Source organism: Montipora capricornis, chromosome 11, assembly GCF_036669925.1.
Source record: "Montipora capricornis isolate CH-2021 chromosome 11, ASM3666992v2, whole genome shotgun sequence".
Lineage (NCBI taxonomy): Eukaryota > Metazoa > Cnidaria > Anthozoa > Scleractinia > Acroporidae > Montipora > Montipora capricornis.
The window spans coordinates 973,423-987,662 of record NC_090893.1 but is presented as its reverse complement, the minus strand read 5'-3'; the positions used below and the strand labels follow the sequence as shown (position 1 = coordinate 987,662).

The 14,240-nt window shown below is 39.6% G+C and overlaps 1 protein-coding gene across 4 annotated transcripts in view; it reads right to left on the bottom strand.

Annotated features, from left to right (window-relative positions):
• LOC138023603 (single-stranded DNA-binding protein 3-like) overlaps positions 1 to 14,240 on the bottom strand; it is a 41,130-nt gene extending 26,890 nt beyond the window's left edge. For 2 of the 4 annotated variants that reach the window (XM_068870626.1, XM_068870623.1), the window contains exons 1-7: positions 14,150 to 14,240; positions 11,660 to 11,693; positions 7,723 to 7,765; positions 7,535 to 7,605; positions 7,315 to 7,381; positions 5,557 to 5,588; positions 5,061 to 5,144 (exon numbers count right to left, since the gene is read on the bottom strand). In XM_068870626.1, the coding sequence (XP_068726727.1) occupies positions 5,061 to 5,144; positions 5,557 to 5,588; positions 7,315 to 7,381; positions 7,535 to 7,605; positions 7,723 to 7,765; positions 11,660 to 11,693; positions 14,150 to 14,199 (381 nt within the window). In that variant the 5' untranslated portion in view covers positions 14,200 to 14,240. Of the gene's footprint in view, positions 40 to 1,928; positions 1,969 to 5,060; positions 5,145 to 5,556; positions 5,589 to 7,314; positions 7,382 to 7,534; positions 7,606 to 7,722; positions 7,766 to 11,659; positions 11,694 to 14,149 lie in introns of those variants that run through there. The other 2 variants (XM_068870625.1, XM_068870627.1) reach the window with 2 other exon arrangements.

Below are 14,240 nucleotides of genomic sequence, written 5' to 3'. Positions count from 1 at the left end.
CAGCATGTTGTTTATCTGTCCAGAAGTGTGTGCCATTTCCTGTTCGTGGAATTAGCACAGAGAGGAAAATAAATTGAACATATTTTTTTGCGACCTGATAGTTATTTTTTTTCCTCCTGAGGAACCGCAGAATTGGACTTATTTTGTTAGTGCACATCACACCGCCTGCAGACGCATAATGAAAGCACGTTGTCTTTTCCGATGGAAGACAGATCGAGAGGTAAACGCAACCGTCTCAATACTTGGCTAAAGGATGTCGCCAAGTTCAACACGCACCATCATCTGCGAGGACGCTGATCAAGTTGGATCGTATTAGAAGTAACATATCAATAACGAGTGGAAATGTTTCATCCGAGGTTCTAAACACTAACAAACAGATGAAAGCATGACGCCGAAGGCACAGTACTTACTGCTTCGAATTTCAAAACACGAAGCACAAGTTCTTGGTTCAATTCTCGAACAACTGGCCGGCTATTGTTTCGTTTTGTTTTTCTTGCTAGAGACGGCAGAGAATAAATTGTAAGAGATTTGGATATCGTATCTAGATCTCTAAGGTTTTATCAACTTTTTTATTGGGCCACGTATGAAAATACATCTACGTGATGTGGTATACATCGTGTGATTGGTCGACTTGGTTGGTGAATTATTCATGATTTTGAGAAAGCTTTATAAATCCACCCCTTGTCACTTGGACAATGGTAATAAACCGAAGGGCCATCCCACTAACTAATGAGGTCACTACAAACTTGGAGTGAAAAAAGTGCGCTCAGAAAAAAAACATACGCCGGTATATTCAATTGTAGGAGGAACACTTAAGTCCCTTGACTGCAAATTTAGGACGGCCCATTTTGTCAACCATAAGTCATTTGTAAGCTCTAACCACGGATAAAACACAATTTCATGCTTTCAATGTTTAGGTACTATCAACGTTTACATAATTCATAAACTCACTTTAATTAAGAAATGGTAAGCGTGCAGCGTGCAACTATCGAGTTATGGACGCACGCGGGAGGTTGCTAAGCACAAGAGAAGCGTAAGAGTCGCACGAGGCGATAGCCGAGTGCGACTTTAGCTTCTTGAGTGCTTAGCAAACCTCCCAAGTGCGTCCACAACTCGATAGTTGCACGCTGCACGCTTACCATTTCTTTTATAACATAATCGTGAACACCACTCCTGCGTGTTTCGCTTGTATTTGCATAAATCAAGTTTGGTCAACAGACGATGTCAACACAACTTTGCTTTTTTAAGACAACTTTGAATTAACAAGACAAAATGATGAACAAACAGTTTTCCCAGGCAAAAATTTTATTGGAATCAACAATAATTTCCTCTTCGGAGAGAAAACATTTCGATTTTCTTGCGAGCGTCGACACAAACACGCTGTCTTTGCACATGCTTCGCTTCTGTTGAAAGCGATCAAGCTATCTCAAACAGCACAACTTTTCCAATCCAAAAAAAACGACGTTACACTATTTCAACTCAAATGGCCGATGAAATAAATCTCAAAAAGAAAATCGACATTCCAAAACACCATTTACCTTCCTGTAGCATCTTCCCTGGTCTTATAAAATCCATTTCAATTCCGCGATTCGGCTTGAATATTCAAGCACAGTTTAGATTGTGTTTTGGAAATCAAAAGCAGTACAAACACGAAACGCTCTTTCGTCGCTTTAATACCTTCAATTCTCCTTTTCCGCTGCTGATTAATCTTTAGCGCTATATCTTTCTATTTTGAGCTCTGTAGAGGTTCACCCCAATTCTAAGAGGAGGAAAATATGTCTTGGAAAATTAGGACTGATGCGCTCGTGACGGCATTTTCTTCTTTAAGTTAGATCGCACGTCAGCTGTCGTCAGCGAGCGTGTACCGATGGGCAAATAGAACTGATCAATTGGTCAATCAGAACGCGCGTTTTATCCAAGCTATGTTATAAAAGCCAGTTAGGGGTCAGTACTCTAACTTGGAAATGTCTGCAAACAAATAAGAATTAAAGTATTACAAACCACCGCATGGGGTGACATTAAAGGGGAAAAAAAAGGGTGGGGGCACGATTGTGCACGCACTCCGAGCGGTCAGCAAACAGGACACTGCCACAGACCGCGAGGAGCATGGTGCACGTGGGGATTAGAGTACGTTCAACCGAACGACGAAAGAAGTGTGATACACGTATGAATCATTTTTACAAGTGGTTATGGCGTCAGATGTTTTCAAGGCGTGGATTAGGCCAGTTTCGTATTCTAACGGTTGGGTCGGATCGAGCATGAAGTGAAGGCAAATGCGTGGAGGGGGAATCTTTTCATATTATTTCCCCTGCATTAGCCTCCATTTCATGCTAGATTCAGTCTAACCGCGAGAATACGAAACTGGCCAATTTCAAGTCATCCTCGAGACTGGTATAACGATAATCATATAGTATCAACCGGCTTTGAATATACAATTAACATTATTTCATGACACTGACAGTTGGAAAGGAATTCTGGGAATTGAACGTTTTTCTTTTAAAATTCAACCCAGATATCCGGACTCGGGACTGGAAGCTACGATTATTAGCTCACCGGTCACTGCCGGGAGCCCATCACCCGGAACGTGCAACTTACCTCTACTTGTGCAACGGCGTTTTCACAAGTAAGGTTATTTTAAGATTAAAATTCCCGCTAATTAGAATCCCACAGGAACCCGATGACCAATTACAAGAAATTAAACTGACGTCATAGGGTCACCGAACCGTAACTGACTTTGTTTTTTGACCTAATTCGCGGGAAGGGCTAGTCTAAAAATAAACCTTCTTGTGAAAACGCCGTTTTACAGACGCTGTATGGAAGTTGCACGCTCCAGGATGGGCTCCTGTCACCGCCCTGAACCACTAAACCACCGAGTCGCCGTTTGCTTAGACAACATTTTTAAACACAATAATCTAATTTATTTGTGATAAGACCGGGCTTTTAACGTGCGATAACACTCGCTAAGAACTTATTTTAGACAACTAACGAGAAAGGTCCGACCACACTTAAAACAAAGCTAACCATTTTGAAATTAGCGCTAAGGCTCAATCATTGATGAATTATTGTGATCCTAATCTAGATAACAGGCAACAAATAACAAATACGTATTGAAGAAACTTTGTAACTTGTTCATCGTGGTCTAGTGAATAGAGGCTGTTCCTCTAAGCCGAAGCTCCGTGTTCAAATCCTGTCCAGGGAATACTTTTACCTTTTTTTTCTTTTTATCTGCTACAAGTCCTGGGACTTAGACCAGTGCATATGGCATGTAATTATGATTATCATATATTCAACGCTGGGTGATATTATATGATTATCGTAATTCCAGTCTCGAGAACATGTTGCCTATTTGTTGGTCACCCAACTTTCACAGAAGCAAACAACATTTCGCGTTTCAAATCAGAGTTGGAAAGTTTGTTGGTTCTCTACTACCCTCCGAGAGGTTTTAAATTGAATTTGATTTCTGTCAAGTGTCCCCAATTTGTACCCCTGTGCTAAATACAGTTGACACTGAACTCATTTTGCGTCTCTTAAAAAGCTTTCTCCCATTTAACCACCAGAGCATCGAACGCTGCTTGTTCAAGTTACGAGCCGCATTTAGTGAAGAACGCAATATATTGGCCCAAGTGCGTGATCTCATGTTAATTAATTAATAACAATAACTAATTAAATAAATGAATGAATGACCATGTCTTAATAGCCTGCTCGCAGGTGGTAGATGTTGTTGTCCCCACGAAACACCATATTTGGAAGAGCGTGGGATAGGTCTGGGCCGGGTGACAAAACGACGGGGTGGGGAGTAAGAAGAGCGGAGAGATTTAAACCATTTGAGCCAACCAATTAGAAAGCCGCGTCCGCTGATGGACGCAGCTACCGAGAAAAGGCTGGTGTTCGGACAGGCGGTTTTTCTCTCCGCTCTTCTCACTCCACAACCCGTCGTTTTGTCACGTGTGCCGCAATTTTCGAGCTTACAACCTCCGCATTCGACCTTTTAACCTAAATGTCACTTTCTGGTGATCATCCAGGGTGGAGCCCGTACAACTTATACGGTACACCGGAAACGGAACATCTATTATCAGACAGTCATTTAATTTTCTCATTCCACCAGTCACATGGTCTGTTGGCTTCAGATGACGTACTTTGACCTATTTCTAAGATTTGCGGCTCTGATAAGAGCAGTCCGTGGTAAAGAAGTAAAGAAATGTTCCCGATAGGATACGACAACCGCATATGGCATTCTTCCAGAATTTCCGAGCGGGTGAACCTTTTCAAGTGTCTGGCAGGAGAGCGAATAGAGTATGGTTGCTACAGTTGTAGGTGTATTTTGACAGCTATTGATTTAATGTTTGTTGTCATAACGGAGGAAAAAGGAAAACGGATTGTCAGTCTTCGACGCTGGACGAACATGGATTCCACCCAGGATCATTTAACCATATTATTTATTATTCATTAGGCTGACTTTCCAGGCCTTTGTTTCTACTTGGCCCCAAGAAAATAGAAACAAGGTCTGAAATTCCAGGCGCGGTAGCTACACCATTTTCAACAAATGAACTAACTCCACAGAATTTAAACCCAGACCTTTCGCAAAATTTGTTTGGCGATCTTTCACGTAACATTTGTTAATAAGCAAAGTTCAACCTGTCAAGTGAAAAAACAGGCTCTATCGAAACAAGTTTTGGTTAAAACCTGGTTGTACATGTGTTCCAACTGAAATCTTTAATAAAATAGCTTCACACAGTGCTCCGTGTCAGTTTTTAAGTGCTAATGTTCACATGGTTTAATGATTACCTCATGCAATTAACGCATACGGGTCACATTTGTGGCTCCCCGACTATCATTACGGGTCTGATTTAAGGGATGAGGACACTTGATTATGTTTAACATAACGATATTTCTTTTTTCTTTTCGAATATGGGATGAGGACAATACTCCTCGTGACGTCTACGACAACGATCTTCCTTTTTATTAGATTTCTTCTAAGTTACGGCTTCCCGTTTCAAATATCTTAATTGATAATCGACCAGAATTTTAACCCTAAAATTATCAGAAAAGAACACACTTACATTATCTTGTGAGAATGGCAGTAAATTGCCAAACTGTCCATCCCCCTCCCCAGGGGTACCAGGATTGTGATCATTCTGATTATCCTACAGACAACACAAGCACATGTACTGGTCAGTTTAATACATCAAACGCTATCAAATTTCGCTCATTAACCCTTCCCTCCTTAAAGACATGCAGTCTTCTTTAAAATCAAATTAAATCGTTTAATTTAGTGATATAAAAATCCAACTTTCAGCAAAACAATAAACCTTAACAAGAGCTCCACGTTACGGAGAGCTATGTACAAGAACAAAAGAGTGGTCGGGTATTCTGCAGTTTACTTGAAGATGAAGGCATCAACAACAAGAAAGAGGAGATCCATAAAAAGGTATCAGTCAAGCAATGGAGCTGCCATTTTTTAGAAACTCACGAGCAAATAACAGGAAATGAAGCTACACGCATTTTTTTGCACAAAACAGAAACAGCAAATTTACAAGAAAGTTACTGTATAAATACCTTAGGAAGGCCATCCATATCAGGGTTTGAATCTGAAACAAAATGTTACTTTACAATCATCAATGAACATCATTACAGAAGTACCTCAAAATTCTCCGTCTTGTTTGAAAATAAAACAAGGATGAAAGTCCAGGTTGTTTCACAGTAACAATCAAATCAGATCAGGCAGGAAACGGTCAACAACATCAATTAGGTCCACTCAAAAAATGTCCCCATTTAAACCCTTTCCTGACCCAAGAGTGGCACTTCTAGATTTCACTCTGTCTAATGCCAGACAAGTTTACTCGTCAATGGGGCCCCCCCTCAGGCAGGAAAGGGTTGACACATTGATTATTTGAAAGTCCAGGGGTTTCAATAGAATTTTAAATAAGCAGCTGGTTTGAGTAGAGTAACAGATTGTATCAACCTCCACCACATTGAGTTTTTTGAATGTTTAAAGGGGGGTGGCACTTAACAACAGAAAGACAATGGTTGCTAAGGAAGGTTTTTAGTCAAAGAGCCCTACAAAAAGGTTGCATGGATGGTTCTATGAAGGATCTTTTTCACTCATGGAAATCTGACATTACTTCAATCAGAGGGTGCCATGCATTTCAGTGAAAAACGGATAAAAGCTCCCAGGAAACGAAAGGAAGAGGCATTTTTTCATGAACTGTAGCATGGAATTTCTAATTCGACAAAAAAAAAAGGAACATCAAAGGAGGGCCTTACGACATCATAATTTTTTTGACAATAATTTGTAAAATCTATTTTATGTCAGGATGTTCTCATACTGCTGCGTTAAAAATTTGTGAAAAACAGTTAACTCACTGAGTTTTTAGGCATTCTCTGTTTTGGTCACATGATTTACCAAATATGGTTGTGAGTCGAACTATACAAAAGTAACAATACTTCATCAAGATTCCTAGCCTGATCATAGTTAAGCCAGTAAGCTAGTGATTAATTCATTGGAAAGGTGTGGCCCAGTGGTTAGGGCGCTTGCCTTGAGATCCAGAGATCCCGGGTTCAAGACCCGCTCTGACCACTCGTTGAATTTGATCCTGGTAGTCCCTGGTTCAACTTTCCAGCCGCACTTATAAATAGCCAACTGGTTTGCCTCCAGCCAGTTGGGATTCTTAACAGTTGCTGTTGTTCTGTTCTGTCGTTTCGTCGTGTTTCATTGGCCCTGAACAGCCCCCATGGGCAGCAGTTAATTAAGTATGTATTGTATTGTACTGTATTCTTTTAAGGATGGTGCCTACTATTGTTACTGCACATACGTCCTGCACATCTCCAGATACTCGGATTTCCTATCGGTAGTGTTTACTAATGTAGTGATATTTTGGCACCGCTTACAACTATGTGGAGAAAGCCAAACTTAGCAAGTGCTCTTGGTATCCAAAAAGAAAATTGGGGGGTAACCATGCATTTTTCGGAGATAATTAAGCTTCAATTTGGAAGGGAACACAATACAGTGCTTTGTATTTTAAAGCTTTTAACAAATATTCTTGATCAATTATCTTTGAATTTAAATGCCTGGTTCCCCTCAATTTTCTTTTTAGATTTCTATAAAACTTGAACTTAAGACCTGCTTTTCCTGGCAGCATATTCATACAACCACGCAAAACTACCTTTGAATTAGCAAGCACCAAACTTAATCTTTTCATTCCTAAGATTGACACTTAAAGATTTTATTCTGTCTAACACCAGACAATTTTACTCCTCAATGGGGGCCAGTTCCAGTTAATAAATACATAATTTGTTATTTAAACTCTCTCTTACCATTCATGACTAGAGGAGCCTCCTGGGCTCCTAGAGGTAGCGGGGGTTCAGGACCACCTCCCATGTACTGCAACAGAAAACAAAAACTTGCATGACGGTATGGCAAACACACTGACAGGAAACAAAGGACTAAGGGTAGGTATTGGGGCAATCCTTGGGAAAACAATAGAAAATAAAATGATATTAACGTACATCTATGCAAAGAGAATAAAATTATTACCGCTGGAATGCTTTCTCCAGGGACAGACTTCATCATTGCATACATGGATTCACTTCCAGTACTTGCTGGGTCTGAAACAGGTGACAGCTGGTCACAATGTGATAGTCTGGAGCAAGATTTCACTCATCAAGGAAGGGGGGGTGCATTCAGGACTCAATGGGTTAAACTTTGAAAAATTTTTTACAGACCTTGAGGGCTGGCCATTATTGGTGTCCCTGGTGGACCAGCGACCTGTCATAACAAAAAGCAATATTGTCAGCAAATTTCCTTGGTATGAAATTATCATTGCTATTATTAGTACATCAATTATCATTGTTAATAGCATGAGACCTACTATGTACTTATGCACAGCATATGTACTTATGCACAGCGAGGTCCGTGCGCCATGACCGAGGGCCAAATATTTTACCGTCTGGCTCGACCTAACTCAGTCAATAAGCATTTTATCATATGACCACCGCGCTTTTCCCTTTTTTGTTTTTTTCCGGGTAACAAAATTCGGAATGTTCACTGACGTCGCTCATTTTAACCGAAAAGTCGGGATTTGTGTAGCAATTGCAACAAAGTTGTTTTAGTTCGCATCTCGCGCACGCTTTCATTGCAAAACTATTGAGAAAATCCCCGTATGAGGGCCATACGCGATCCTAGCAGGGCCGGACGGCTTTTTCCAGCCCTGCTCGCGCCATCACGTACGGCCCTCATATGGGGATTGCTATTATTAGTACTTAATTATTTATGACAAACTCTAAAGGTAAGTTATCTCATAAGTACATTAAGGTATGAAGAAATGTGTATTTTTGTCCATGACAAAATACAATACAATACAATACAATACATAATTTACCACTCCCCATAAGGGCTTTCCAGAGCCAATGAAACACAATCAACAAAACGACAGAACACAATGTCAACAACAACTGTTAAGAATCCCAACTGGCTGGAGGCAAACCAGTTGGCTATTTAAATTGCGGCCAAGAAGTTGAACCAGGGACTACCAGGAACAAATTCAACAAGTGGTCAGAACAAGCCTTGAACCTGGTAACATGAGAATGTTCAGGAAAAAAATTGGAGTGCTCCCTTGCCGAGTCGAACCTACAGTGCAGACCAGAAATATGCGTCCTACGCAGACGCAAAACGCACGCGCGTTTTTTGCGCACACGCGTTTTTAAATGCGCGTTTCCAAACGCGCATTTGATGCGCGTTTTTTCTTTTGTTATGCAAACTCGTATCGTAGATGTGATGTTCATTGTTCCACGAAACAATAGACAGACGATAAAATGAATATTTAATTTCTGTGATCAACTTACCAGAACATTTGAATTGAAGAGCGGTGTCAACTGATCATTGCGAGTTTTCGAAACGAACCTAGAAAGTTTTAAATTCTTTCGACATTCACTGAATGAAAAATAATAAAACTCTGTTGTCATCCTGCAGCTTACCACTGATAATTAAGTTATTCTGACCTTTCTGTTGCCGAAACTGCAGTTTGGATCGTTGTCATAGAAAATGCCAGACAACGGAGAAAATAATCACGTAGACGTAGCTTCTGACCTTTCCACCAGTTCTTCGCAATAAAAGTGCTTTGCCGAAAATTTGTTGAGCTTAAGAATTTCGGGAAAAAAAGAAAACAGCGCTACTGAGGAGTTTTTGTAACATCCCAAGTTTTTCGCGAACGTCAAATACTGAGAATGGCGCCACAGAAGTCGTCATGAGATAACTGCTTTGAGGCTCCGACAAGTAAACATTTGGTTCCAGGCTCTCAAACAAAAGAAGACGACATTAGGGCCGTTTATACGAGAGAAAATAAGCCGTGGCTTACTCTGGCCGCGGCGTACATAATACGCGAAAGGGACTATTTATACGAGTATAAAGTCAGAGACTTAAATCGTAAAATACAGGTAGAAATCTTCGTGGAAAGTCGGAGAATAGTACCCTAATATTCTACGACTGAGCCATAATTGCACTGCTCTCTTCATTTCGTTATAGTATTACGCAATGTTTAACAAATTGTTTTAATCTACCATAAAGATTTGTTTTAATTTCACTGCCTTAAAACCATCAATTTGAACAAACAATATTTTGCATTCATGAGTAACTGAAAGAAAATAAAACAGCCGGCAACTGAAAGTCGCATGTATCTTTGAATGAATTCGGCGTTTTTTGTCACACAGGGTTTCACTCCGTATGCTTCCAGCCAACCCCGCGTTAATTCTCCTCCGTAAAGCTTAACTAAAGAAAGAAATTGGTGCAGAAGATATCTTAAAGGGGAGATTTTTCAACTCCGAGCGCATTCCAATGAATCTTGCTGAAGTAATACAGCTTCAATTCGCAAAAGGACACAATGTCGAGACGCCTTTTGAATGTCACGCACGCATTACAAAAATTATTTTGAAATATTCGAGAAAGTACCGGTATTACAGATGGCGTAAGTAAGTTTTGTTTGCGAATGAATATACTCCTTATTTCGTTGATTTTACTGCATTTCACTCCGCCGTTCGTCCAAGTCTTGCTCTTAGCGATATTTGTTGTTGATCGACTAACTTTACTGACCGTCGATTTCTGTTGGCAAAACCGATGTCTTTCAAATTGAAAATAGTCCTGTTTTACGTTTTAATCACAGGAAAATATTTATTCCCCTCATTATGTCATTTGTTGATGCAGCGAGAAGTGAAAGTAATTTTCAAATGTCTGAAATTAAATGTGAAGCGGAAGCGAGTGCATTGTTGACTCGAATTTCACTTTGAAGCATGCGTTATTTGAAATCAAACACTTCACTGTTGACATAGCCATTGTCTTGCGCTGAAAGTAACAATAAAACTTAAACAATGAAAAGACAATGGGCCAACTCATACATACTAATTATCTTTGATGAATGCGCGTTTTTGATGCGCGTGTTACAAACGCAGACGCGTGTGCGCAATTTTCGTATGCTCGTTTCGCACGCGTTTTTTGGGACGCATATTTCTGGTCTGCACTGTACGTCCATCTGATGACTAGTTCAGAGGTTTTACCACTGAGCTATAGGATACTCAGGGAGGCAAGGCCATCAAACTAGGTTCATGTCGCAATTGTCCCATGGCCACTTTACCGCTAGGATTGAGATTGCCTGAAGTGAATAGTGCTCACAATTCAAGTCAAGATGGTGACATGTTTACCCTGGTAAATGATTGAATAGAATATTTTTTTTCGTAATCGTAATGTCGTAGGTTCGAGCCCTGCTGAGGAACACTCAGATTTTTTCTAAGTATCAAGATTCCTCATTGATTATTCTACAATTATTCTACGAGGACGCGTTGGATATGAAGCGATTGCTAACCAACGAGGATCAACAACTATTCCATGTATAGTCGACTAAAGCATCGATTTCTGCCTCGGCTAACTCCACTCCAAAATGGCTTTTGTCTGCCATTTTTTGTCACAGCTACAAAAATGTTTTCTGCTCGCTTTATTGCACACACGTTCATTGACCATATTAGGTACGGCAGGTATAGAATGAACTGATAGCCTGTGTCCGGCGAGCCGATGAAAATGCTGGAAATCTGATATCCATAATTCAGTTTTTAATATTAAAAAAGATACATTTAACAAATGCAATGTAGATTTCATGTTGCCCTGCATCTGCTCAGTAATAGATCACAGATGACGTTAAAATGTGGTAACAACAAAAAAGTGGCACACAAGGTAATAGCTGAGTTGTCACTGATGCTCTTACCAGATTTTGAAGTCTTCTGTGATCTATCACTGAACAGGCGCAAAGCAAAATGTTATCTCTTTGTTTTATTTAACGAAGAATTAAAAAGTTCTTGATGCTGACGCCAGCTATGTGTCTGTCGTCTAATAATGTAGATCATAGGTGAGAACCAATCAAAATGCATGTATTATTGAGCTTATATTATATAATTCTTCATTCACTTGATGGGGCTAACATTTCATCATCACCTGCTCTATAATTACATCAAAGGTAGTTGGAAGAATATTTTAAAAGCCGAGAAATGGCCATTTATTTCAGTTATTTGAAATCATCCACAACATTTAAGTTGTTTGAATTTTCTTGGGATATCAGGACTTTTTTCCTTGTCAAGGTTAAAAGTCAGTGCTCAGAGACAGTCACAGTTCACTCCTTACCGACGTTGTGGGATTCCAAGGTCTACTGCCTGGCCTGTGAAGGTAAAACAAAATTAATTTTAAAGTACAATGTACAACTAAACTCAACATTAATATCAAAAGCAAACATGTTTCTTAATACCATACTTACAATGTACCTCAAAATTTTGCTTTTTATCTGCCTGTGAAGATGCGCAATGTTATCAAAACCAGCAGTCATGGGTCCATTCTCTATTTACCTCACAAACTGCTTTGCGATGCAAAATTTCTTCGAAAACAGAATGTAAAGCAGTTTGGAATGTAAAATCAAGAATGGACCCATGCCTCTCACATAACAGTCATGGGTCCAAATTACTGAGTTCTGCCAAGTTTATGAGACTTGCACAGCACAGAAAAAGCAAAATTCTGGGAACCATGGTGACAAGTTTGCTTTGGATGGGGAGACTTACAAAAGGAACAGACATATTTTACATGCACTTTAAGTTCAGCAGTAAATACATTTCTTGCATTGCAATATAGTTATATCCCTTTTCAAACTGATTGGCTTTAAATTGTTTTCAATTCTAAAAAATTCAATTGACTGAAACAAGGTTCAAAAAATTCTCTAATTACGGTTACCAAGTATAATAATTTAGCCTTAATTGCCACTAGTCAACTTCTTTGAGTCGAGTGATGAAATTGTGCGAGTGTCACAACAGCAAGCAGCAAGTTCACTTGTTTCCACTTGCAGGGATTTAAATCACTATAGAGCCTCAATTTTTGGTGCGAAAAGATAATTTTTGTGTAGTCCGCACGACTGCTGCCAGGCTAAATGGCACTGAATGGGACAACTCCGACCAAAACACTAAAATTTGAGTGTTTTTATCACCAAACTTGTGAGAAATTACGTGCATCCAGTGCGGGCAATGTTACGTAATGTACACTGTATTGCGCAAGTATTGTTAGTATTCATTAAATAATGATATCACAAACATGCAAGGCTGCTTAGCACATGATATGCACAACTGGAAAGAAATCAACGCTGATAAGAGGAGAAAAGCTGTTTTAGACAGGCTGGACACTACCAAAGACAGTCAAGAATGTGAAAATAAGGAAGAATTGTTGGTCGTTTTCTTGAGATCTGTTTCATAAACACTACTGTATGTCAATAAACATTATTGTGTAGCAACAAAAATTCAAAAATGGACTTACAGTGCAACGCGCCTTACCCTGGCCACCCAACAAATTTTCACATTTGAAAATTACGTATAAATACGTCAACTCAAAAACCCAGGCAATGATGATCAACCTACAACAGTGCGAATTTTGCAAGGAAGCGTCACTGTCAATCAAATTTACACATCCTGATTGGCGGACAATTTGTAAAAAAAAAAACTTTGTCAGGGGCCCACGGTAAGGCCCGTTGGACTGTAACAAAAGAACGTTTTAACCATGTTATTATTAGTCTGTAAAAGCTTTCTTGACTGAAAATAGCGGTGAAATGGTGACTAAACCAGCAGAGAAACCAGAGAGTGGTAGTATTTCTGAAAGTCAATCATCACCTGTTTACAAGCTGGTAAAAAGACACGTTACGTTTTTTTCTGCTTCCCCCAGGAACAAAGAAAAACAAACTGAAATGGCTACAATTTCCAGTTCTGTTGAAGGGATATCAGCTGTAAAGACAACTACAGAATGCCATACTGTATATCAACATAATTTATTACATAATTTATTTTTTGGTCCTGTCATTTCAGATTTCCCTGGGGTTCCAGTTTGCATTGACGGCATACAAGGTAGGAGGTACATTGTAACTAATGGACATGTTTGTTCATTTGATGAGATGAGAAGTGTTGGCATTTTGTCAATAACCAAATAGAACTTCAACACATTTTGTTTTCCTGCAACTCAAACATCAAGAGCAATAACTCGATAAAGATCTACATGTAGACTTTTTTGCCATACATTTCACATTTACATGTACAGGTACCCCTGGCAACTCAAACCCTTGATAGCTCACACACTCAAATCTTGACTTTTATGATGGGAAACTTTCTTTCTTGAAAAGAAGATGGCAGGTGCAGATAATTTCGATGAAGGTGTGTTGACTTTGACACATAACTGGGCAGTGTTGGTGGAAGCCTTCTATTATGCATTCCAATTCGATCAATTACGAAAAAGAAATTCTGACCAAGAAATCGTTCTTAGTCTCGGAATTGGCTGGTCCGTAGTTCATGACTTGCTTAGAATTTAAGCCAGCTTTATGATTGGGCGTCGCAAAAGAATGTCAAAGTTATTGTTTTCCAGGACATTTCTGATTGGTCAGTGTTGGGGAAAAACGCGAAAAAAAGTCTCAACCATTCATAGTTATAGTGTCCGCACTGTAAAGTGGAAGGAAGAAAATTCTTTGTTGTAATTGCATGACATGTAAGTGTCTGCCAAACCACAGCAGTGCACCTGCATTATCAAGTCTCAAAAGCTTGGGTAAGCGGTGCACATGAATTTGACTACTTACTGTACTAACGTAAGACTTACATTGGCATGTTAACCCCAGGTGCTAGTGAGCTGTTAGGAGGGGGCCGCATCCCACCATAGTTCTAAGGAAAGGAAACAACTGCATTAATAT